Source organism: Orcinus orca, chromosome 5, assembly GCF_937001465.1.
Source record: "Orcinus orca chromosome 5, mOrcOrc1.1, whole genome shotgun sequence".
In the NCBI taxonomy this organism is placed as follows: domain Eukaryota; kingdom Metazoa; phylum Chordata; class Mammalia; order Artiodactyla; family Delphinidae; genus Orcinus; species Orcinus orca.
In genome coordinates this window covers 16,324,758-16,351,889 of record NC_064563.1, presented here as the reverse complement: position 1 = coordinate 16,351,889, position 27,132 = coordinate 16,324,758, and the positions used below count along the sequence as shown (strand labels likewise).

Below are 27,132 nucleotides of genomic sequence, written 5' to 3'. Positions count from 1 at the left end.
AGTTAAGACTGAAAGTTGCTCTGATTTTACCACCATTCCCAACCCCCTCCACTGTTCACCACTGTTATTAGTCTGGTCTCCTCCTCCGTATTTTATTAAATATCCCACTTTTAAAAACTGTTCATCTTTTATTAAATAACTTTATGGAATCGCCTTTTTCCCCTAAAACCAGTTTACTTTTTATCCTCTCTACTTCTGTGTCATGAGCTTTTCGTATATGTCCTAATCTCATTTTCTCCTCCTGATTGCAGATAGAAAAAGGAGAACTGGGTTTCTCTCTCACGGGGGAATAGAGATTGAGTACACTTGGGTCCAGGCTCAGTAGCCCACAGGGGAATGACAGTATTGAGAGCCACAAGTCAGAGAGAGGAATTTGAGGAGATTCCACAAATGTCAGTACTAATCAACAAGTTAAAAATTGCCAGGCGCCCTGCTAACAGCTTAACTTTCTCTGCAGCAGGAGCTGGGAATTCAGTTGGGGATGCAGTTTCTGCGGCATCCAGGGGGAGGACCTTAGTTTAAGGGAAAAGTAGCTGCAGGTCACACCTCTTAAGAAATTCAGAAGCATGAGAAGGCAGTGCACCATTGTGGTTAAGAGATTAGTCTTTGGGGCTTCCCTGGTGGTGCAATGGTTAAGAATCCACCTGACAATGCAGGGGACACGGGTTCAAGCCCTGGTCCGGGAAGATCCCACATGCCACGGAGCAACTATCCTAGTGCACCACAACTACCAAGCCTGCACTCTAGAGACCACGAGCCACAACTACTGAAGCCTGCGCGCCTAAAGCCTGTGCTCTGCAACAAGAGAAGCCACCGCACTGAGAAGCCCGCACACCGCAACGAAGAGTAGCCCCCACTCGCTGCAACTAGAGAGAGCCCGTGCGCAGCAACGAAGACCAAACGCAGCCAAAAATAAATAAATAAGTATATACATACATTTATTAAAAAAAAGAGAGATTAGTCCTTGGAGGCAGCAAGCAGGCCTGGGTTGAATCCCAACTTGGCCACTTATTAGGGCTAACGATGATTTAACTTTCCTGTGTCCCCATTTTCTTTTTTGTAAAATAGCGATAGTAATAGCTTCCTTGCGGCATTGTTAGACGTTTTAGATGCATGGAAAGAACAGTACCTGGTGCATGGTAAGCATTTGATACATTGGTAGTTGGAGAAATAGATTCAATTCTCTGAATCAGGAATTGGCTAGATATAGGATGCTGGTTTACGAGGGCTGGCTGCAAAGGAAGCAATGCATGCTCATCTCCCAAATCATACAAAGCACAGCAACTTATTCTTGGACATTTAATGAGCTTGCTGTTTGTGGTCTGTCCCCTCGGCCTCATATCTGTACTGAAGTAACTGGGGCTCAATCAGGAATCCTGGCTCTGTCTGCAGAGGGTGACTCAGGCCATTACAGGGTAAGAGCCCCAAGCCCTGGCCTGTCTTATCTGAGTTTGCCACGGTTTTAGCAGACCTGAGGTTACCTCTGGGAGGCTGGGGGAGCTTTGCTGTTTCTTGAGATGCAAGAACTGTGGTGAGGATTATAGAATTAACCTTAACAATGTAGATCAGAGAGGAGATCTGGTTTTTTGAACAAATGAATGAGAAGGTCCCTGGCATGTTACTGGACATCTTTTTAAATTAAGCATATGATTTTATTAAATGGGCCATTGTCTTCTACCTCTCATTATTCTAAAAAATAGTGTTCTATTTACCAGCCCCTCCCTAAAAATATGGCACTGTCCCCATCTTGACCTCATTTATCTGATCTTTGGTTATCCAGATCTCTGGCTCTTTGATGTGCATGTTCTGCGGTAGCTTAGGTGGAAGGTATCTCAGTGATTTCTCGGTGGACATGGTGGGGCCCGAGACAGCCTGCAGGGACTGCTTACAGAGGACAGTGTTTCAGGCCTGTGGCAGACTTTTCATTTTAGGAACTTCAGACATACACTCAGAGAGCCGCTGTTCCCATGTTGTTGGCAGTGAAAGAATTCTAGCTCATTTATAATTCAGGGGCTGTTCGGCTTGTGATAAGTCTGTAGAAAGGACCTAGGAGTGATTGTGTCACGTGGTGTAGTTTTACTTTGCAATTCATTTTCTTCCCACTTGAACTCTTGAGAATAGAAGCCCATGAATAGCGAATCACCAGGAGGCATGAATAAAACAGTCAATTTTCAGCAAGTGGGTAACTCCAAGTTTAAAGGTCTTAGCTCCCATGGGTATTCAGTGGACATTAGTGCTTTCTGGAGCCTGTGTGATCTTGGATTATAAATATCTGATCTAATTTTTAATTGACTACTTTTCTGAGCCTTTTTGGTTGGTCAGTCTTTTGGGGGCCCTCCTATTCTGGTTTCTCTGGCTGGCGGTGAAAAACAGAAGGAATGTGCACCTGTCTTATCTAGAAACACTGTCAAGTCACAGAGGGCCTGAGGACATATCCTCGTTTGCCCCATAGAAAATGGTCATCTGATCAGCCAGGTGACTGGTGTAGTTCATCTTGGCTCTGTCCACAAGTACAGGGCCGACTCTATCCTGTAGATAGGCTCTGTATAAATGGCAACCTCAGGGCTCTGTTGGAGGTGCAGAGAACCTGGCTTATTACCTATTCCAGTCAGTGGCGTCAAAGGCCAAGGAATATTGCACAAAGCTCATGGTTTTCCTAACACAGTTCTTCACGAGGTGAAAACACCTGTAGCTGTGGTGAATGCGGGAGTGGAATTACTACCTAAAGCCTGGTTGTTCCTTTGTGGGACAGTCATCTAACAAGCTCAGATTGGCAAAGTATCAAGAAGGAAATCGGCATCCATTTTATTTTATTTGTTTATTTTTTAACCATTTTTAAAAATTAAAGTATAGTTAACTGACAATGTTGTATTAGTTTCAGGTGTACAGCAAAGTGACTCAGTTGTACATATACATATATCTATTCTTTTTTCAGATTCTTTCCCCATATAGGTTATTACAGAATGTTGAGTATAGTTCCCTGTGCTATACAGTAGTTCCTTGCTGTTTATCTATTTTATATGTAGTAGTGTGTTCATGTTACTCCCAAATTCCTAATTTATCCCTCCCTCCCTTTCCCCTTTGGTAACAGTAAGTTTGTTTTCTATGTCTGTGAGTCTATTTCTGTTTTGTAAATAAGTTCATTTACATCATTTTTTTAGATTCCATATGTAAGTCATATTATACGATATTTGTCTTTCTCTGACTTACTCGCCGTCAATTTTAGGTGGAGTATCCATTAATTAACTTTTGGATCTGTACTTTAGGGAGTTTACGCTTTTATAAATTTCAGAAACTATATCTTGGGTTTAGTAAGACTATCATATCCATAGATGAAGTATCTTCTACTGTCCCTTATTAGTTTTAGCCAGTTGTTAACTTCTGTCTCTTTGAACATGGAAAATATACTGGTTACAAAAATCATGGGAGGAGAATTTCAATCCAGTTACAGCAGTAAAAATATAATTTGTAATTATGAATTTAGGACTGTTACGACATTAGTGAGTTCCCTGCATCCACTGCTTGGCGGGCCATATAATATATGTTCATATTTTTCAACTTATCTCAGAACTGTAGTTGTGAGCTACAGTTTTGTTGTTTTATTTGAATTAATTTTTATCCGCTTCAAATGTTGACAGTATTGACACATATTCACACTTTCTCCTTAGAGTCTGTCGTCTGCCATGGCAAGACCTGAAGAGTTTTGTGAATTGCTTAGATTATACGAAATCAAGAACCCCAAATGGAATCTAGTTCTTAATGTTTCATTAAACTACTTATGTCATTCTACTTGATGAGATAGTTAAATAAAAAATTTAGACCAGTGAGGAATGAGAAAGTTCAAGTGAGGTCAGAAGAGAGCTGTAAAGGAGTGTTGCTTGGCTGTCTGTGTGTTCCCGTTTGTGCTGGGCCAGAGCCCCCACTGCAAAATATATATTTAAAAAACAAAAAAAGGCTGTACAATTTAATTTCTTTCATTTTAGATAACAAAGTAGGAATCCATTTTGGAAGCTGATGTATTTTCTTTTCCATACATGGAAACAAGGAGAACCCTTGGAGAATTTTGCTAGATTCTCTTAGCAAAACTGTGCAAACTGCAGAAAACATGTAAATGTAAAAACTATAGGTATAAACATATGCTTTATACACATTTTTTTTTGTGCAAAAGAAGAGCCTGGGCCTTCCAAAGATTTTTACTTCAGTTTAGCAGTAAGGTCACTGGTTTTGAATAGAAAATTTCCAGAGATATTTACTATTAAAATCTTTGCACGCATTCTTTCTCCTCCTTTCCTTTCCCTCCCTCCCTTACCCCCTTCTTTCCTTGTTTCTTTCCGCTTGACACTTTGCTCTGTGTTTTCATTCTCCCCCAGTTTTCTCCTGCCTGCCTTCTGCCAGTCTCTGTGAGGCCCTGTTTTATAACCTCTCTCCCCTTCTTTCTCTGGTTTCATCTTCCAAATTCTTCAGTCTCTGAAATAATCTTGCTGCTCTTGACCTTCGACCTCCAGGCACCTGCTCTGCTTAATTTAGAGTTGAACGTGGAAGGTCTCAGGTGGACAAAATGCTTCCTCTTGGCTCAGGAGAAGAACCTGTCCAGCCAGGACCTGGAGCAGTGGTCTGGCAGCCAGCCAGGAGGAGCTGGCTCATCACAGCTCTCCAGAGCCAGTTTTCAGATTCCCCGAATGTGCCTGTTTTCTTAATTATAACCCAAGACTGCTTCATGGAATCTTTTTTTCATTTTGGTCAGTTTTGTATGGGCTGCTGGGCTCTTACTGATGACTTTTTTGGGTAAAGGAATATTTTATCATTTTTTAAATTAGTAGTATTAGTGAAAGATGATAATTCTATGCAATTAGTACTTTGCCTTTTTAAAAACTACCTTCTCTCCCCCATCAGAAGAGCAACTACTTTAGCTGGGGATTTTTTTCTTTTTCTTTTTGATAGGATGAAGGACTCTTCATCCCTCAGTAAACTAGCTGTATCTGGGTAGGTCTCTAAGCCCACATGCTTCGCTCTCTTCCCCTTAAGATTTCCGGGTTTGAAGTCAGCAGTAGTTGTGGATAGAGATGCCGGTGGCCTGGAAATTCTTGCTGGTGACCTCACCTGCAGAGACAGTGGGCGTGATGCTGGGATATTGATCTGTCAGGACTTTGTGTCAGGCAGGAAATCCTGTGAAGTTCCTGCTCAGGGTTAACCAAATGGGAGCAGCTCTGAACGGTTTCATTCTTCTGTCCAGTCTCCTACCTTATTAAAATGTTTGAAGAAGCCTTTTTAGCCATGAGTTCTTGCTGACAGGCTGACCCAGGGTCAGGATGGTGGGTAAGGCATTACAACATGCCGTGATATGGGTGGATGAAAACAAACATATGGAGACTTGGTACAGACCTGGCATTATTAGGGGTTGTAGTGATGATCATCCAACCTTAGAAATGGGGTGCCTCTCATAGAAAGCTGGGGGTTCCTATCCCTGATAATATCATGATTAAGAGTGGGAGCCCCGAAGTTGACAGGCCTGGATGGGGATCCTGGCCTTGCTACCTATTAGCTGTGTGATCTGGGATCCTAAGCCTTAGTTGTTATTCCCATCTGTTAAATGGGCATAAAAGTAGTATTGGCTTTTTAGAATTTTTATGAGGATTCAGTGGGAATGGGATATAAAATACACAGCGTATTTCCTGGTGCTCAGTAAATGATTGCTGATTTTACTATTGATTTAGGACTCTTTCTACTCTACTGCACTGCTTTCTAACCTTTTCCAACAATCAGATTAAAGGCAGTAACATGTAGTTGTCTTTATTACCCTGACCCCACAATGTAGCGAACTGTGTGCCAGCGGTCTTCACGCTGGGATATGCATCACACCCCAGGGCATTCAGCAAGATGATGTGAGGTGGGCAGGAATAGTTTTAAGGGGACCATTTTCCAGATTCTCAACTTGTAGGTATTCTTTTTTCTAAAGCTGAGACTGTATCTGCAGTTAAAGTGTTACACCAGGTTTTTAATTTTTTTCCAACTTCCACTTTCACAGTTACCCCTTTTGCCATTTTTCTAAAGAAAGCCATCTCTCTCAGCCGTATCAAATCTTACTTTGGTGCCCTGTCTCAACGTGTTAAATCACAGGCACAAGATAAAATGGGGTCAATTTGAAATACTGGTTTCAGCAAAGCCTCCTTTAATTAAGCCACCGTCTCACTCAGAGTTGCACTGTCAGTAAAATTTTACTTTTAGGGCTAAATGCATTGAAATTAGAAGTAATTGTGTCATTTTGATTATAGATTAGTAATGCTATTTGTAGTGATTGTACAATACAGAAGAGTCTTTATGCTTAAAGCTTATTGAAGAAGCCTTTTAGAAAATTTTAGAAAATTAAATGTAAAAACCTATTTTGTGTTAAAGTATGCTAGGGTGACTAATAAGACACCCTGACACATAGAATTATACTAGGAATCTTAGGGGGGTGGGATTGACATCTAAATGAGATTTCAAGGAGAAAGAAGAATAACGTAAAATCTCCAACTGTTAAGAAAAGCTTATTTATTTTTGAATGAATGATGTTATGCAATAGGTATTTAGTCATCATGGTTTTTATATTTCATTGGATACATTTAAAATAACACACGGTTAAAATGTCTAAATTTACAATTAGCAGCAAAATATATCTTTTTTTTTTTTTTTTTTTTTTTTTTTTTTGCCGTACGCAGGCCTCTCACTGCTGTGGCCTCTCCCGTTGCGGAGCACAGGCTCCGGACGCGCAGGCTCAGTGGCCATGGCTCACGGGCCCAGCCGCTCCGCGGCATGTGGGATCTTCCCGGACCAGGGCACGAACCCGTGTCCCCTGCATTGGCAGGCAGACTCTCAACCACTGCGCCACCAGGGAAGCCCCAAAATATATCTTTAAAATTCTTTAAATTTAGGATGAAAATCTGAGATGCCAACTTAAAAATGGGTCTAAGGGAACATGGTTTTTACGGGTTTTTTTGAGAAGTATGGTAGCCAAACGTTTGAAGACCTTTGTTATTTTTTATTGCTATTAATTTTTCACACAAGGGGAAGGCACTGTCTTCCTGCTCTTCTTCCTGTGAAGGGCAGGATTTAATTGGTCGGTATTTTGCATAGGCCTTACCTTTTGCTAATTAAACTTTAACTGAAAAACATGAATATCTTTCATGTGCCAGACTCAGTGCCGGGTATATCAGAAGAGACTCCAGGTCCTGCCTCCATGGAGTTCATAGTTCAGCCTCTACTCTTTGGGTTAGAGACTGAATTTTGATAGGAACTACAGCAGTCAGGTAAAAATGTGTGGCAGTTGAGTCAGGAACCGCAGGGATTCAACTAGGGATACAACTGTATTACTGCAAGTATGCTACTTGCAGAAGAAGAATGGTAGCATTCTTGGTTCTTGTAGGTACTGTGGCTTCTCCAAAGACTATCAGGTTAATATCCTTATTTGTCAAAATTAAATATGCCTGAAAGACTGCTGAAATTGGGCCAAGGGGACTGTGTTTTCCTTGTTTGATTGGGTTTTTATAAAGAGCATTGCTGTTCCACTGAGTCTTTGTGAAAAAATAGTGTTAAAATTACTCTTTCAATGAGATAAGGACACCATATTACTGACCAGGGTTCTGGGCAGTAATCTCTTAGAGTGGCGACTTCATTTTCTTTATTATCAGGAATTTCTTCACTTATGAATCAGAAGATTAATTTCATAAGTATTTTAGGAATAGCCAGAACTAAGAGTAGAACAGATTAACTCAACCTGATAGGATAGTGTTCTAGACACTTTTCATTTCTTTAATGTTGAGCTATGCTAATTTATTAGTGTAATTAAATGTCATTTGAGGGGTGTGAGACTCAAAATTAGTATGTACTGAATTCAACATTTTGCGTAATTTCTCTTAATTCATTTTTGAAGGGCATAGGGTTCTGTCTTACATAATAAAGAAGTTGTTTAAGTAAATGCGCTCAACTTTATTTTGCTTTTCCCCCTAGGTGAAAAGAAATGGATTATCTCAGACAGTTAGCCAGGAAGAAAGAAAGAGACAAGAGGTATGTTTTCCACCAAGCAGATGCTTTAGGGTTCCAAGGGGTGCCTGTTAGGTTCAGCATTTTCCTTTGACGATGTATCCATTTTGTTGTTTTTTTTTTTTTTTACAAAAGGAGTATGTGATCATTGTCAAATAAAACTACACATAAGCCCCCATAAAAGAAAATTTAAAATATACCAATGTCATTTTAACTTAACAAAGCACCTAGTCTGCGTGTATTTACACTGGAAGAAATATGTTGAAAAATGAAACAGGCATTACTTAGATCCTGGAACTGAAAAAGGGTGTTAGTGGAAAAACTGGTGAAATCTGAATAAAGTGTGAATATTTGTCTGCAGACAAAATGTAATGTACCCTGGATAGGGAAAGCCAGGTGAAGGAAGTATAGGAAATCTGAACCCTCTTTGCAAGATTTCTATAAATCTAAAATTATACCAAAATAAAAGTTTACCTAATAAAAAGTAAAACATAATAAGCGGGTTTCATAACTTGAAGTTTAATAAATGCAGTTTAAGAAAATTGCTCACTGTAATAATATTGCGAAGTTGTCAAAGTACTTTCCTTCTGTTTTATGCATGTGAGTATGCAGATACAGAAGCTTAGGCATATACATGCATGTAAATCAATTCCACAGAGGACATGAGATACCTTTTTCTTATTTCATTGGCCTGAAATAACACAAAAATATAAGGATGCTTTGTAGTGCCATATTTTTAACTTTAAAAAAACAAAATAGTATATAACATTGGTGTATACGTCTCTGAGAATTAAAAATGTATTACATTTATAATTTTTTTTCTTATTTTTATTTGTAAAGAAACTAAGACTTTCACTAAATTAGAAGTCCTACATTCTCCTCCTCTGTCTCATTCCCTTCCTGTCCTCCCCAGAGGCAACTATAATTATGAATTGATGTGTATCCATCCAATCATGTATTAGGTATATTTATGTACATATACTTGTGTGTATCTGTTAAGATGTAGATAAGTGGTATGATTCTGAACATGTTTTGGTTGGTTGCTTTTTACATTCAACATTGTTTTTGAGATTTATCCATGTTAATGCATGTTAATCTAGATCATTTATTCAAACTACTGTATAGTATTCCATTCTCTAAATACTACTTTAAAAAAAAAAATCTGTTCTCCTAGTGAGGGACAACAGGCAGTACTTCTTTTCTTTATGGTTAACATTGTGGCATAAACAATATTTCTCTCTGTTTATGGACAAATTCAAGAGCTTCTCCAGGGTCCTAGTCCCATTTGAATATTTCTTTTCTTTTAAACCTATTCTGTTTCCCTTATATTTTGAAAATATTTATTTAGATTTGTGATTTAAAAAAGTAATGACTGGGAATTCCCTGGCAGTCCAGAGGTTAGGACTCTGTGCTTTCACTGGCAAGGGCCCAGGTTCAATCCCTGGTAATGACAGCAAATCTAACTATGGTTTCTTTCTATTCCTGTACAGATATTTTAACAGGTCTAATGTGATTTGCTTTTAAGTAGTTGATGACCCAATTGCATGTTTTAAGTTATTACATTAAACTTATTATATTAAACTACCCCTTAGTCATCTTTTCCTGTGATCTACTCTGTATAGTTTATCATATCTTTTTGTTTGAATCTTCACATTTTGGATTTGATTACAAAAGTCTCTGCTTTTGAAAATATTTTTTAGTCATTCCAAGGCACTATATCCATCAACAACCTGAAATCCATTATTTTTGGTCAGGATGGGTGAATTTTCTTTAGTTTGCATTACATTTCCTGATGATAATTGTATTGATTGAATAGAATCACACGAGATACAGGTTAAATGAGACTCTTAATGTTCTTACTCTTTACTCATTAGATGATTATATCACTTAAGTCCCTGGAGCGCAACTGAGGTTAGACCAGTATGACTTCTCTAAAAGCTTATGGATGCTAAAAAGAGAGGTGAACCCCGAGACTAGCACCACTAACCTGACTTAAAGAATTATGGCTCACCTACTGGCAGCAGGGTGTCCACCTGCCCGTGCCTAACTGCTCCCACCCGGCCTCAGCTAGAGCACAGGGTCTCACGGGGAGAATCTTCTGTGCCCTTTGGGCCAAGCACTGAGGGGAAGAACACTGGAGGTCGAGGGGGTTGATGGCAGTGTTACTAGGGTAGGTCTCCAGGAAGGATGGGAACCTCAAGCCTGCAAGGATGTTCACTACCCCTCCTTGAGGAGGAATTCTCCCTGCCTGGCCATTCTTGGAGAATCTGATTTTGTTAAGGTGCTAGATGAATTCCTTACACAGGGCGCTGGTGTCTCTCCACATATATGGGTTGGCTTTTGATAATTAATGAACGCTTATCAGGTAAACCACTGTGTGCCTGACACCAAGAGTTTCTGCCGAGGGTCCTTTGCTCCTTCTTGAGACACTGATGAGAGCAGAGAGGGTGGCTTGTTGGACGGAATTACTTTCAGTTGTATGAGTTTATATAAAAGAATTCCTGTGGCTGATAAGAACCTTTTGAGGGTAGGTCCAATCATGCTCTTTAATGAACCCAGAATATTTGTTCTTATTAACCACAAATTAGTTGGATTAAAACATAAGGAGAGAAAGGAGGACCCACAAGGGAGGGAAGAAATGTATTTGTGAGAAATTTTCTCTGAATCCCAAGTGAGGTCCATAAATCTTCACTGTCCCAGAGCAGCATGCTTTGAAATCAGGGCTGGAGGAGATGACCTTAAAGGTTAATTAATGTCACACTGAGATTTTACGACATGCCCTAGCTTCCTCCCAGAGATTCTGCCCCCTGGCAAAGTGTGACCTCAGGATGCAGTCTCAAGTCATCCAAATACTTTCATTTTTTCCTAGTTACACTCTAGGCAGTGACTCTATTTCTCAAAATTTGGGTATATGTGCCTTATATAAAGACAGTAGTTTGGAAATGTAGTTTTTAATACTTATCTTTTTGTATTTTTTAAGATATTATGTTATTCTTATAGCAGAATTATGAGAGCTAGGTTTAATTCTTTAATTGAAGGAATGAATAACACATTTCTTCTTCCTTCTATCAGGCTATCTTTGAAGTTATATCCTCTGAACATTCATATTTACTCAGCTTGGAGATCTTGATACGAATGTTTAAAAATTCTAAAGCACTGAGTGATACGATGACCAAAACAGAGAGTCACCATCTTTTCTCCAATATTACAGATGTCTGTGAGGCAAGCAAAAAGTAAGTTCACTTTCATTTGCCTTTGGTCATGCCAAGACATTACTTTTTAACAAACAGCTGCGTTATGTCAAAAGGAAGACATTTAGAGGTGTGAAGTCTCTCATTTGTTCAATTGGCTTTTATCTTTATTCCTTGAAATAAATTTTAAGATGTGTTTCAAGGTGTTGATGTATAGACAGATGCTAAGTGTGTAATTAATTGTCACAGAAGACAGTTATATCTAAGGTCTCTATATTCCTTCCCTTTCTCCCTATTTCTCCTTTTTCCCTTTTATTTTTCCTTTTTAATTATTGCCAATAATATAACAACATTAGTTGGAAGGAAACAAGGTAACTCACTATCAAACCATTCAAATACAGACATTATTTCTGTTTACATTTTCATAATAGTCTTGTCCTTGTTAAGATATGTATATATTATTTTTAAAATGCAGTCATAGTGACCATAACGATTTTTACAGATTTTCCCTATTTCACTTTCCATAAGCACTATTAGAAGAGTTTCCATTATTATTATTATTATTTTTTTCTATCGGTACGCGGGCCTCTCACTGTTGTGGCCTCTCCCATTGCGGAGCACAGGCTCCGGACGCGCAGGCTCAGCGGCCATGGCTCACGGGCCCAGCCGCTGCGCGGCATGTGGGATCTTCCCGGACCGGGGCATGAACCCGTGTCCCCTGCACCGTCAGGCGGACTCTCACCCACTGCGCCACCAGGGAAGCCCTCCATTATTATTCTTAATGAGCGCAGGAAGCTCAGTTTGTACACCAGTGGTGAGCTCTTCTGTCCTTCCGAGGGAACTACACAGCCTGTACTGGAGCCATGTGCCAGCAGGGTTGAGCCACCCGAGTTGCTATTTTGGTAGATCAAAATGGATTGAATATTGGCAGTTTTGTATGGTTGCGTCAAAGGTAGGTTTACTGTACAACTCATGGCTTAAGCTTCAAGGCTCCTCATTTGCAAGGGCACCTTTTAAATATTTGCTTTTGTGCCTAAGTTTTTTCTTAGAGGGCCTCCAAATTGTACAGGCTTCAGGGCCCACAAAAAACAGGATCTGTCCCTGGGGTGAGTACCCCTTGTGAATCTGGACGTTGTTCATTTGTCACTTTAGGGAAAATCCAAGTGGGCAGTGACGGTAACACGTTTGTATCCCTGGCTCCATCGCTGTGTGCAGGTAGATTTTCCTTTTGAACTGCAAGATTGAACATCTGTGCTGAACAGGTTAGCATGTGAGTTGGGGCCACTGCAGAGATGCAATTTGTGGTCAGATCAGCGAGCTCTCCCAATATTTTATGGTAGTGACACAACTTCAGAAGTCAGATTCTGCCACAAGAAAAGATCTTGACAATCTTATTACTGGCATGGATACTTAAAAATATGTGTCCAGAGGACCTGCTGGGCCTTAGAGAACAGGGGCCTGTGGTGTGCAGGTGGTGACACACACTGCAGCTTGGAAGTCTTTTTTCAGAAGCTGGGTCATTGCTTGTGTTCAGCCTATTGGGTTTTTTTTGGTACCAGTCTTGCCCATTTTGGTAAGAGAAATGAAAAATCTCCTTTCTCCCGTTAGTGAAGGGGGCAGAGCAAGAGCCTTAGATGGTGTGTCCCTGTTCAACAGGTATTCAGATTTCAAAATGAGTCTGTTTCATTTTAACTTGTACTTTGGTTTAACTACGAAAATAAATCTCCATGTTAGCTATATCGCTATAAAGAATTATTTCTGTTTTGACAACCATAAAATGTAAGTTATGATTTTAATTAGAATATGTTTCCTGAAAACTATGGTGGCATGTTTTTCACTCCTCTCTGGAATTGTTCTTTGAATCGTGTGGCCATCAGTCCACTTCTCGTAGCGTATAAATGACTCTAGAGAAAGCTGTTAGTTCTGACTGTTGAGTAGCAGCAGTTCTTGAACAGAGTACGTTTTGGGTCCTGAGAGTCTTTGGGCCTCGGCAGCACTGCTCGTGTACCAGGCATGCTTCAGAAGGAGCCTGGGCCCCAGCAATCACATCTTGTCTTGGTAGTTGGTTAACCTTGAGAAGGTTGCTAAACCTCTCCAACTCATTTCTTAGATATAAAATGGGGATAAAAACCATAATTGGTTAACCCTGAAATAAGTCATTTTATTTAAATTATAGATGAAAATTTTATTATTTTAATTTCACTCATTTACAAAATATAAATCTCTTATGATTTTATTTAAATGTTTTCATTTCTGTAGTAACTTAAAATAAGAGGCTATTCTGGACATTTTTTCCATTTTTCATTTTTAAAACAAAACTCAAACTTCTCGGCCTGCATTAAATGATAAAGAAAGAAATATCTTTATCCTTTACATTTTTTGTTTTGTTTTTATTTGAAACACAGTGTTTTAATTTGGAGAGATGCCTATGTAATATTTGATCTCTGTTATATTCCAACTAAGAATGATCAGCTTCTGCATGGTAATCCTGTGTCTGTAGCATAATAACTTACATTACAAAAGTTTATTGAAGTTTGAAATACTCATTTCAGATACAGCCTTTTTAAAATTCAAAGTTCTCAGAAGATTTACAAAACCTATTTCATTATGTAAAGCCTGCTTGTTGAATTTCCAGCATTTGGGCTCCAAGAGTGACTGACTCTCAAGTGGTAATGCCTTCATGTGCTACCCGGGAAAGAGTTTCCAGTCTTAAGAAATCATAAAATTTTCATTTTTTTCTTGAATAAACAAACGATCAGTGTCTGAATTAAGTATTGACTAAGTGGGGCATTGTTAAGTGTGGTATAATCAAGACTATGTTCATTGCTTTACTTTTACCTGATGAAAAATTGCAGCTATAGGTGGCGGGATATTCACTGGAGGCTTAGGTCACAACATGCTCAGCATTTGACTTAACAATGTGATGTCTGGTCCTCTTTCCAGTGGCTCAGGTTCTTCACTGTTTTCCAGTAAACGTCACCAAGAAGCCCTTATGTGTAAGAGGATGCTATATGAAAACGAACAGGCAGGGACAAGGTCATTCTGATTCTGGGTGTGTGCATTTATCAGTGGATGTTCCTACTGAATTCTTTCCTGCTTTATAAAGAATTGTTCATTTCAGTCAACACTTGTGGAGCCTCCTATTCTGCCAGATGCCTGGATTCTAGAGCATTTCAGCTGGTGGCATCTGCCCCGTGGCTCTTGGTCCTCAGGGGCCAGTGGCGGCCAATGGAACATCCCCAGTGTGTGTGCAGAGGCATCCTGGGGCAGGGCACTTACTCGAAATGGGCAGGTTTGGGTCATGCTGGAGGTTATGGGCCTAGGGCCCCTGGTGAGAATCACAGGTGAGGATGAGAGAAGATGGTAATGGCCTTTGTGTGCCTGCTGAGGAGTTTTTACTGTTTGCTGAAGGCTGGGTGGACACAATGGGCAATTAAGTAGGGGACTGACGTGGTGGTCTGGGAGATGACAGTAGAATGGTGTTTGCATAAGAGAGGAGGTGAAGATGGTGAAAGGTTTGGGGCCATTGCAGTAACACAGCCAGAGGTGATGGGAATCCTATAGGAGTCCTAAGAGGAAGGACTTGAAGGATATTTAGAACCTGCAATCCTGAGGACTTGGCAAGAGAGAGGGAGGAGTTTTGTTTACCTCCCAGTGTCTGCCTGGTTGACTGTGGATGGTGGTTGTATTATCCAGGGTGTAAGAGAAACAGGTTGGGGCTTAATGAGGGAGATAAGGAATTCAATTTGGGGCAAGTTTGAAATGACTGTGGAGCATGAGGGGAAGGTGTCTAGTTGAAAGGAGAAAAAGATTAGAATTCCAGAAAAATCTTGACTTGAATGTAGATTTGAGTGATGTACGTTCTTGGCACAGTGGGTTTAAGTGAGATACTAGAGCTTGTAGTGATGGTTTTTAAGTGGTGGTGGTGGAACTGGTGGTGGTTATGTTTGCCTCCTGGGGGCATTTGGAATGTGTTTTCGGTTGCCCCAGTGATGTGGAGACTCTATTGGCATTAGTAGGTGGGGGCCAGAGGTGCCAGACGTCCTACAAGTGGTAGAACTGCCCTAGACAAGCATGAATTGTCCCACCCAAATGCCCGTTGTGTCCTCCTTGAGATGCACAGATCGAGCAAAAAGAAAAAGAAAACCAAGGTCAGAATTTTGGCACAGAAACATTTAAGGAGACTACATCGGGGGCGTGGGGGACAAAATTGAAGCAAATAGGGTAAGAATTACTGCCAGGACCTTTCTCAGGCCCCTTGGCTGTGGAAGGTTTGCCCCTGTCTTTAATGCCTTCCTGTCACCCCCTGTGTCAGTGCCATGGGCAAGGCAGCTGTTTGCTTTGTAATCTTCTTTAAAGGCATATGCGGGGAGGCAGCTGGAACCCTACTGGTTCTGTATTTGACCCCTCCTACAAAGAGTGCGGCCTTTTCTTTTTCTTGGGATGATTAGAACTAAATCCTCCTAAGTTCAGGCAGTCCCAGTATGCCTTCGACCTCCCCCCTCTGGACCTACTTCCTTCTACCTTTGACTGTTTTAACTTCCCTCTGACTCAAATGCATGAAATCTCCCTGGATTCATGGTCTCTCTGTCTTTTAAGGCCAAAAGATGTCCTGAAAACCTAATCATCCCATGAAAAAAAGGGAGTATTAGATACCTTTTGTTTAGAAATGAATAGGCTTAATTCATAAATAAACAGCACACATTGTCTATGCTTTGCCTATTTGCATATATCCTTCGATTATTTTTTTTGTTCTGCTTTTACATATCTGTGTTCATTTAGAATAATTTATAGATAGTTGCCATATTAATAGAAAAAGACCTACAAGTATGATTAATTTTCATGAATTAGCAACAGAATATGATCTTATTCAGTAATTCCACTTGTCTTTAAATTTAAGATCTATTGATGGTAAAAGACTGATACTATGGAAAGGAGATTGCCTTTTGTATAAGACTGAAAATTAATCCCACTGCTGTGTTTAGAAACATTAAGGTCTAAGTAAGGTCTTTTGTATTAAAGTGTTTTCTGCAAAATGAAAACTAGATGAACCTCTGTTTTGATGTTTTATAAAATGATATTTTTAATCTTTTTTTTTTACATCTTTATTGGAGTATAATTGCTTTACAATAGTGTGTTAGTTTCTGCTTTATAGCAAAGTGAATCAGTTATACATATACATATGTTCCCATATCTTTTCCCTCTTGCGTCTCCCTCCCTCCCACCCTCCCTATCCCACCCCTCCAGGCAGTCACAAAGCACCAAGCTGATCTCCCTGTGCTATGCGGCTGCTTCCCACTAGCTATCTACCTTACGTTTGGTAGTGTATATATGTCCATGCCTCTCTCTCGCTTTGTCACAACTTACCCTTCCCGCTCCCCATATCCTCAAGTCCATTCTCTAGTAGGTCTGTGTCTTTATTCCTGTCTTACCCCTAGTTTCTTCATGACATATTTTTTTCTTAAATTCCATATATATATGTGTTAGCATACAGTATTTGTCTTTCTCTTTCTGACTTACTTCATTCTGTATGACAGACTCTAGGTCTCTCCACCTCATTACAAATAGCTCAATTTCGTTTCTTTTTATGGCTGAGTAATATTCCATTGTATATATGTGCCACATCTTCTTTATCCATTCATCTGATGATGGACACTTAGGTTATTTCCATCTACGGGCTATTGTAAATAGAGCTGCAATGAACATTTCGGTACATGACTCTTTTTGAATTATGGTTTTCTCAGGGTATATGCCCAGTAGTGGGATTGCTGGGTCATATGGTAGTTCTATTTGTAGTTTTCTAAGGAACCTCCATACTGTTCTCCATAGTGCCTGTACCAATTCACATTTCCACCAGGAGTGTAAGAGTGTTCCCTTTTCTCCACACCTTCTGCAGCATTTATTGTTTCTAGATTTTTTGATGATGGCCATTCTGACTGGTGTGAGATGATATCTCATTGTAGTTTTGATTTGCATTTCTCTAATGATTAATGATGTTGAGCATTCTTTCATGTGTTTGTTGGCAGTCTGTACATCTTCTTTGGACAAATGTCTATTTAGGTCTTCTGCCCATTTTTGGATTGGGTTGTTTGTTTTTTTGTTATTGAGCTGCATGAACTGCTTATAAATTTTGGAGATTAATCCTTTGTCAGTTGCTTCATTTGCAAATATTTTCTCCCATTCTGAGGGTTGTCTTTTGGTCTTGTTTATGGTTTCCTTGGCTGTGCAAAAGCTCTGAAGTTTCATTAGGTCCCATTTGTTTATTTTTATTTCCATTTCTCTAGGAAGTGGGTCAAAAAGGATCTTGCTGTGATTTATGTCATAGAGTGTTCTGCCTATGTTTTCCTCTAAGAGTTTGATAGTTTCTGGCCTTACATTTAGGTCTTTAATCCATTTTGAGCATATTTTTGTGTATGGTGTTAGGGAGTGATCTAATCTCATACTTTTACATGTACCTGTCCAGTTTTACCAGCACCACTTATTGAAGAGGCTGTCCTTTCTCCACTGTACATTTCTGTCTCCTTTATCAAAGATAAGGTGACCATATGTGCATGGGTTTGTCTCTGGGCTTTCTATCCTGTTCCATTGATCTAACTTTCTGTTTTTGTGCCAGTACCATACTGTCTTGATTACTGTAGCTTTGTAGTATACTCTGAAGTCAGGGAGCCTGATTCCTCCAGCTCCGTTTTTCTTTCTCAATATTGGTTTGGCTATTCGGGGTATTTTGTGCTTCCATACAAGTTGTGAAATTTTTTGTTCTAGTTATGTGAAAAATGCCAGTGGTAGTTTGATAGGGATTGCATTGAATCTGTAGATTGCTTTGGGTAGTAGAGTCATTTTCACAATGTTGATTCTTCCAATCCAAGAACATGGTATATCTCTGCATCTATTGTGTCATCTTTAATTTCTTTCATCAGTGTCTTATAATTTTCTGCATACAGACCTTTTGTTTCCTTAGGTAGGTTTATTCCTAGATATTTTATTCTTTTTGTTGCAGTGGTAAATGGTAGTGTTTTCTTGATTTCACTTTCAGATTTTTCATCATTAGTGTATAGGAATGCCAGAGATTTCTGTGCATTAATTTTGTATCCTGCTGCTTTACCAAATTCATTGATTAGCTCTAGTAGTTTTCTGGTAGCATCTTTAGGATTCTCTATGTAGAGTATCATGTCATCTGCAAAGAGTGACAGCTTTACTTCTTCTTTTCCGATTTGGATTCCTTTTATTTCTTCTTCTTCTCTGATTGCTGTGGCTAAAACTTCCAAAACTATGTTGAACAATAGTGGTGAGAGTGGGCAATGTTGTCTTGTTCCTGTTCTTAGTGGAAATGGTTTCAGTTTTTCACCATTGAGGACGATGTTGGCTATGGATTTGTCATGCATGACCTTTATTATGTTGAGGTAAGTTCCCTCTGTGCCTACTTCCTGGAGGGTTTTTTATCATAAATCGGTGTTGAATTTTGTCGAAAGCTTTTTCTGCATCTATTGAGATGATCATATGGTTTTTATTCTTCAGTTTGTTAATGTGGTGTATCATATTGATGGATTTGCGTATATTGATGAATCCTTGCATTCCTGGGATAAACCCCACCTGATCATGGTGTATGATCCTTTTAATGTGCTGTTGGATTCTGTTTGCTAGTATTTTGTTGAGGATTTTTGCATCAATGTTCATCGGTGATATTGGCCTGTAGTTTTCTTTCTTTGTGACATTTTTGTCTGGTTTTGGTATCAGGGTGATGGTGGCTTTGTAGGATGAGTTTGGGAGTGTTCCTCCCTCTGCTGTAGTTTGGAAGAGTTTGAGAAGGATAGGTGTTAGCTCTTCTCTAAATGTTTGATAGAATTCACTTGTGAAGCCATCTGGTCCTGGGCTTTTGTTTGTTGGAAGATTTTTAATCACAGTCTCAATTTCAGTGCTTGGGATTGGTCTTTTTATATTTTCTGTTTCTTCGTGGTGCAGTCTTGGAAGGTTGTGTCTTTCTAAGAATTTGTCCATTTCTTCCAGGTTGTCCATTTTATTGGCATAGAGTTGCTTGTAGTAATCTCTCATGATTCTTTGTATTTCTGCAGTGTCAGTTGTTACTTTTCCTTTTTCATTTCTAATTCTATTGATGTGAGTCTTCTCCCTTTTTTTCTTGATGAGTCTGGCTAATGGTTTATCAATTTTGTTTATCTTCTTAAAACCAGCTTTTAGTTTTATTGATCTTTGCTATCGTTTCCTTCATTTCTTTTTCATTTACTTCTGATCTGATCTTTATGATTTCTTTCCTTCTGCTAACTTTGGGGGTTTTTTTGTTCTTCTTTCTCTAATTGCTTGAGGTGCAAGGTTAGGTTGTTTATTCGAGATGTTTCCTGTTTCTTAAGGTAGGATTGTATTGCTATAAACTTCCCTCTTAGAACTGCTTTTGCTGCATCCCATAGGTTTTGGGTCGTCGTGTCTCCATTGTCATTTGTTTCTAGGTATTTTTTGATCTCCTCTTTGATTTCTCCAGTGATCACTTCGTTATTAAGTAGTGTATTGTTTAGCCTCCATGTGTTTGTATTTTTTACAGATCTTTTCCTGTAATTGATATCTAGTCTTATAGCGTTGTGGTCAGAAAAGATACTTGATACAGTTACAATTTTCTTCAATTTACCAAGGCTTGATTTGTGACCCAAGATATGATCTTTCCTGGAGAATGTTCCATGAGCACTTGAGAATAATGTGTATTCTGTTGTTTTTGGATGGAATGTCCTATAAATATCAATTAAGTCCATCTTGTTTAATGTATCATTTAAAGCTTGTGTTTCCTTATTTATTTTCATTTTGGATGATCTGTCCATTGGTGAAAGTGAGGTGTTAAAGTCCCCTACTATGAATGTGTTACTGTCGATTTCCCCTTTTATGGCTGTTAGTATTTGCCTTACGTATTGAGATGCTCCTATGTTGGGTGCATAAATATTTACAATTGTTATATCTTCTTCTTGGATTGATCCTTTGATCATTATGTAGTGTCCTTTTTTTTTCTCTTCTAATAGTCTTTATTTTAAAGTCTATTTTGTCTGATATGAGAATTGCTACTCCAGCTTTTTTTTGATTTCCATTTGCATGAAAAGTGTTTTTCCATTCCCTCACTTTCAGTCTCTATGTGTCCCTAGGTCTGTAGTGGGTCTCTTGTAGACAGCATATATACGGGTCTTGTTTTTGTATCCATTCAGCCAGTCTCTGTGTTTTGATTGGAGCATTTAATCCATTTATATTTAAATTAATTATCGATATGTATGTTCCTATTACCATATTCTTAATTGTTTTGGGTTTGTTTTTGTAGGTCGTTTCGTTCTCTTGTGTTTCCTGCCTAGAGGTAGGTTCCTTTAGCATTTGTTGTAAAGGTGGTTTGGTGGTGCTGAACTCTCTCAGCTTTTGCTTGTCTGTAAAGGGTTTAATTTCTCCATCAAATCTGAATGAGATCCTTGCTGGGTAGAGTAAACCTTGTTGAAAGTTTTTGTCCTTCATCACTTTAAATATGTCCTGCCAGTCCCTTCTGGCTTGCAGAGTTTCTGCTGAAAGATCAGCTGTTAACCTTATGGGGATTCCCTTGTGTGTTATTTGTTGTTTTTCCCTTGCTGCTTTTAATATGTTTCCTTTGTATTTAATTTTTGACAGTTTGATTAATATGCGTCTTGGCGTATTTCTCCTTGGATTTATCCTGTATGGGACTCTCTTTGCTTCCTGGACTTGATTAACTATTTCCTTTCCCATATTAGGGAAGTTTGCAAGTATAATCTCTTCAAATATTTTCTCAGTCCCTTTCTTTTTCTCTTCTTCTTCTGGAACCCCTATAATTCGAATGTTGGTGTGTTTAATGTTGTCCCAGAGGTCTCTGAGACTGTCCTCAGTTCTTTTCATTCTTTTTTCTTTATTCTGCTCTGCAGTAGTTATTTCCACTATTTTATCTTCCAGGTCACTTATCCGTTCTTCTGCCTCAGTTATTCTGCTACCGATCTCATCTAGAGTATTTTTAATTTCATTTATTATTGTTCATTGTTGCTTGTTTCATTTTTAGTTTTTCTAGGTCCTTGTTAAATGTTTCTTGTATTTTGTCCATTCTATTTCCAAGATTTTGGATCATCTTTACTATCATTATTCTGAATTCTTTTTCAGGTAGACTGCCTATTTACTCTTCATTTGTTAGGTCGGGTGGGTTTTTATCTTGCTCCTTCATCTGCTGTGTGTATTTCTGTCTTCTCATTTTGCTTATCATACTGTGTTTGGGGTCTCCTTTTTGCAGGCTGTAGGCTCGTAGTTCCCGTTGTTTTTGGTGTCTGTCCCCAGTGGCTAAGGTTGGTTCAGTGGGTTGTGTAGGCTTCCTGGTGGAGGGGACTAGTGCCTGTGTTCTGGTGGATGAGGCTGGATCTTGTCTTTCTGGGGGGCAAGTCAACGTCTGTTGGTGTGTTTTGGGGTGTCTGTGGACTTATCATGATTTTAGGCAGCCTCTCTGCCAATGGGCGGGGTTGTGTTCCTGTCTTGCTAGTTGTTTGGCATAGGATGTCCAGCACTGTAGCTTGCTGGTCGTTGAGTGAAGCTGGCTGCTGGTGTTGAGATGGAGATCTCTGGGAGATTTTTGCCATTTTATATTATGTGGAGCTGGGAGGTCTCTTGTGGACCAGTGTTCTGAAGTTGGCTCTCCCACCTTAGAGGCACAGCACTGACTCCTGGCTGCAGCACCAAGAGCCTTTCATCCACATGGCTCAGAATAAAAGGGAGAAAAACTAGAAAGAAAGAATTAGTAGAAGAAGAAAGAAAGAAAGAAAGAAAGGAGGGAAGGAGGGAGGGAGGGAGGAGGGAATGAAGGAGGGAAGGGAGGAAAAAAAGAAAGAAAGAAGATAAAGTAAAATAAAGCAAGATAAAATAAAATAAAGTTATTAAAATAAAAAATAATTATTAAGAAAAAAAATTTTAAAAAAACAAAAAAATGGACGGATAGACCCCTAGGACAAATGGTGGAAGCAAAACTATACAGACAAAATCTCACACAGAAGCATGCACATACACACTCACAAAAAGAGGAAAAGGGGAAAAAATCATAAATCTTGGTCTCAAAGTCCACCTCCTCAATTTGGGATGATTCGTTGTCTAAAGGAGGGAAGGAAGGAAAGAAAGAAAGAAAGCAAAAAGATAAAGTAAAATAAAGTAAATAAAATATAAGTATTAAGAAAAATTAATTAAAAATCAAACGAACAAAAAAAAACCCGGACAGATAGAACCCTAGGACAAATGATGGAAGCAAAGCTATACAGACAAAATCTCATACGGAAGCATACACATACACACTCACAAATAGAGGAAAAGGGGAAAAAATCATAAATCTTGCTCTCAAAGTCCACCTCCTCAATTTGGGATGATTCGTTGTCTATTCATGTATTCCACAGATGCAGGGTATATCAAGTTGATTGTGGAGCTTTAATCCGCTGCTTCTGAGGCTGCTGGGAGAGATTTCCCTTTCTCTTCTTTGTTCTCACAGCTCCTGGGGCTCAGCTTTGGATTTGGCCCCGCCTCTGCGTGTAGGTCGCCGGAGGGCGTCTGTTCTTCGCTCAGACAGGACGGGGTTAAAGGAGCCGCTGATTCGGGGGCTCTGGCTCACTCAGGGCGGGGGGAGGGAGGGGTACGGATGCGGGGCGAGCCTGCGGTGGCAGAGGCCAGCATGACGTTGCACAGCCTGAGGCGCGCCGTGGGTTCTCCCGGGGAAGTTGTCCCTGGATCCCAGGACCCTGGCAGTGGTGGGCTGCACAGGCACCCGGGTGCCTCTGCAGCCCACCACTGCCAGGGTCCTGGTAGGGGAGATGTGGAGAGTGACCTGTGCTCGCACACAGGCTTCTTGGTGGCGGCAGCAGTGGCCTTAGCGTCTCATGCCCGTCTCTGGGGTCCGCGCTTTTAGCCGCCTCGCGCCCGTCTCTGGAACTCCTTTAAGCAGCGCTCTTAATCCCCTCTCCTCGCGCATCAGGAAACAGAGGGAAGAAAAAGTCTCTTGCCTCTTCGGCAGGTCCAGACTTTTCCCTGACTCCCTTCCGGCTAGCCGTGGCGCACTAATCCCCTGCAGGCTGTGTTCACGCCACCAACCCCAGTCCTCTCCCGGTTCTCCGACCGAAGACCGAGCCTCAGCTCCCAGCCCCGCCCGCCGCGGCGGGTGAGCAGACAAGCCTCTCGGGCTGGTGAGTGCAGGTCGGCACCGATCCTCTGTGCGGGAATCTGTCCACTTTGCCCTCCGCACCCCTGTTGCTGTGCCTTCCTCCATGGCTCCGAAGCTTCCCCCCCTCCGCCACCCGCAGTCTCTGCCCACGAAGGGGCTTCCTAGTGTGTGGAAACCTTTCCTCCTTCACAGCTCCCTCCCACTGGTGCAGGTCCCGTCCCTATTCTTTTGTCTCTGTTTATTCTTTTTTCTTTCGCCTTACCCAGGTACGTGGGGAGTTTCTTGCCTTTTGGGAGGTCTGAGGTCTTCTGCCAGCGTTCAGTAGGTGTTCTGTAGGAGTTGTTCCACGTGTAGATGTATTTCTGGTGTATCTGTGGGGAGGAAGGTGATCTCTGCGTCTTACTCTTCTGCCATCTTCCTGGAAGCCTCTATGATAGTTTATTTATGAAGCTTTAAACTGCTAGTGTTGGAGGGTATCCTGCAGAGGTGTGAGGTGGCTGTGGTTCACCGCGGGGACAAGGACACTGGCAGCAGAAGTTCTCTGTTTTTAATCTTAATTCTGCGTTTTCATTCTAAATATCTAGATTATGCTAACAGTACTTCATTTGCATTTTTTCAATAATGGAATATACTGTTATTTGTGACCTCTGAAAATATGCTGCTAAAGAACTTTGCAAGATGCTTGTTTTTCTTGTTTCCATTACAAAGTTAAAATATTGGTATTTCTTTGGAAGTAATTTAAAGCTAAAACTATGCTGTCTTCAGTTTCTGCAGAGCAAAATAAAAATATCCATCAATGTGCTTTTGTGTCCTGAGGAACTGAATTTGTTCCCAACATATAATGAGCAGCTAATGCCAAATTCTCCAGTTTCTGCTTTGTGTGGAGGAGTAAGTTACAGTAATAGTAAACAGACAAAATGAGACTTACCCAGAACTTGCTTCTCCAGAAGATTCTTTTCCCTAATTTAATCAGATTATATTAAAATTGAAGTATCATGGAACACTGGATACTGTTAATGCATGTTGCAACATTATTTTATAGAATGACTTCATATTATAAAAAATGACATTTTACTCAAATAATGGCACAACGTATCTGCATAAAGTGTTTTCTCTATTTGGTAATTAAAATTCTCAACTTTAATGCATTGATAGCAAACTTTCAGAAGTTTTGTAATATTAATATTAGCATTTCGTCTTTCCTGACTAGTTCGTAAAGCTAAATTTTAAAAGAAAAACATATTAAATTTAACTAGGCCAGAGAGTATGGAATTCCTTATGTTGTAGAACCTGTTTAATTTTTTCCCTGCAGTAATGGCTGTTGCCATTGTTTCTCATTAGCAAATGTTCTTTGCTTTCACAATATCCAGTGTAAGTTTACCAAGTTTATTTGGTACCAACTTTACAAAGTTTATTTGGTAACTAAAGCAATTGCCCTATTTCACTTAATGTAACAGAGAAACTTTATTCTTTCTGAAACCAAACTTCTTTAGCTGACGTTTGAAAGACAGTGACATTCAGAAGCTACTCTTATGACATTCTTTGACATTTTCTCTATCCTGAGATGAGTAAACAAAGAAGTTCATTTGAAATTCACCTCAAGAACACTACAATAATGTATTTTAGTCTACCTTGTTCAGCTTTTACCAATAACTGGTGTCTGAAGTAATAAAGAAATAAGTTATTTAAGTATCATTTCAAGTAAAGAAAAGGCAACAAATGTTTTAATAACAGATGCAGTCCTTTTAGTTAAGACTGAAGGAAAGCAGGGGGGGCATCTGAAATCTTTGTAAAAGTTAGTGGGAGACAGATGACTGGGTAGACACATGCCCTAATATTCATTCCCTTCTGAAATCCCATTAAAAATGATGGGATAGTCAATGCACAAAGGCACAAAAAGCTTTAAAAAATTAAACAAAAACAAGAAAAGAGACATCAGGAACAATATTTTGAAACCGGAGAAACATGAGTACTCTCTAAATATTTCAGGAAGTCTGAGAAAGTTTACCTCTAAATAGTTGGTAGTGAGGAAAGCCAAGAAGGAACCAGATTTAAACCCCAGAACCTCTGGAAGGTGCAGGAATTGATGAAGTTGGGGTAAAGGTGTGACTAAAAACATGAGTTTTTTGAAAGCCGGTTTGAGAAACAGGCAGAGCCCAGACCTTCTCTTCAGCACCGCACAGCTGGAGGACACCCTGCTTCACCCCAGCAGCGGGGCAAAATAGATGAACTCTGGACCAGGAGATCCAGCCCCAAGTGAGGAAGGGACCAACGTACAGCAAACAAGGATATAATGACAGTTGACACCTGAAGGCTTCTGCCCCAGTCTCCTCTTGGAACATTGGTAACCAGGCGTATGTGTAACCTTCACCCTATTTTTGTCAAATGGTGACTGGCATTCGTTCAAGTTAAGTAACATTTTATAATTTTCAACACTAGTATTTATATTTGAATATGTTATTATTATTAAGTTTTGTAGGAGTACAGCACAAATATATAAAACCTCAAACTTTAATAAATATATACATTTCAATAACATGTTAGGTAAGTACTTATTAACCCTAAATCTTTTTTTTTTTAACATTTTTATTGGGGTATAATTGCTTTACAATGGTGTGTTAGTTTCTGCTTTATAACAAAGTGAATCAGCTGTACATATACATATGTTCCCATATCTCTTCCCTCTTGTGTCTCCCTCCCACCCCTCCAGGCGGTCACAAAGCACCGAGCTGGTCTCCCTGTGCTATGCGGCTGCTTCCCACTAGTTCTCTACCTTACTTAACCCTAAATCTTAAGTGTCTGCCTCTGTCTAATGGGGATGATAGTATATCTAACCCCCTAGGCTTGGTATAGAATTAAATGAGATAATACAGGTAGAGGGCTTAGCACAGCACTTGGTAAACTCTCAAATTGCAGTGGTTTTGTTGATATCGTTACTGTCATTTTGATAATCTAAATCTGGTATTCTGAAATATCTCTGGATTTCGTGTTTATTGACTTTGGTGTGTATGTCCTCTAGATTAGCCTCGGCTGGCATTGGTCTAGGACTAGGTTAGAGAACAGGTCTTGTTTTATAAAGACCCTCGCGCGTTGGTTTGCATGAGTTTGTATTTAAAGATGACTGTGGCAAGTTTTATGACACTGTAGCGATCGTCTTTATTTTGACTTTGAATGAAGTAAAAAAAAAAAAATGGGTTCTTCCCTAATCATAAAGTGTATTAGTCATGACTTAGTTTAGGACTAAAACCTGTGCTGTTTGCTTCCTCCCAGCCTGGTGTTTGCTTGTGAGTGGTAGATTCCTTCAAAACAGGCCCTGACATGCTCCAGCTGCCAACTGGGCCATTTTCCTCGTTATTTTTTTGCAGACATTTGGGCCATTACATGCTTTTTTGCCTTTTTGCATTGCTTTTGCAGGCTCCAAGAGTCTGTGGATTTTGAGTTGTCACATGGAGATTTAAACTTGGGTAATGATCCTGGTTGGGACAGATGAAAGTGTTACCAAGCTTAGTCATTAACTGTTATCAATCTTAAACTAGAGTAGAACTTTGTGGAAAAAGAAACAAGGGCTGGGGTTTAGTTGCGGTATTTCATCTGCACTGCATTTGCAGCTGTGGATTTTGAACCATTACATGGATTTTTGACTCTGCCAGTTGTAAGTTAAACAAGCGCAGGACCACACAGTTTTTCTGGCTGATGGGAAAGACTTTAATGTAAACTTTGTGATTTAGCCAAGTTAAATCTAGCACTTGATTTAAG

The 27,132-nt window shown here is 39.8% G+C and overlaps 1 protein-coding gene across 4 annotated transcripts in view; it reads left to right on the top strand.

Moving 5' to 3' along the window:
• ARHGEF26 (Rho guanine nucleotide exchange factor 26) overlaps window positions 1-27,132 on the top strand; it is a 154,237-nt gene that overhangs the window by 27,548 nt on the left and 99,557 nt on the right. For all 4 annotated transcript variants that reach the window (XM_033414347.2, XM_004284500.3, XM_033414349.2 and 1 more), the window contains 2 exons: window positions 7,987-8,043; window positions 11,092-11,252. In XM_033414347.2, coding sequence (XP_033270238.1) covers window positions 7,987-8,043; window positions 11,092-11,252 — 218 coding nt within the window. The remainder of the gene's footprint in view (window positions 1-7,986; window positions 8,044-11,091; window positions 11,253-27,132) is intronic.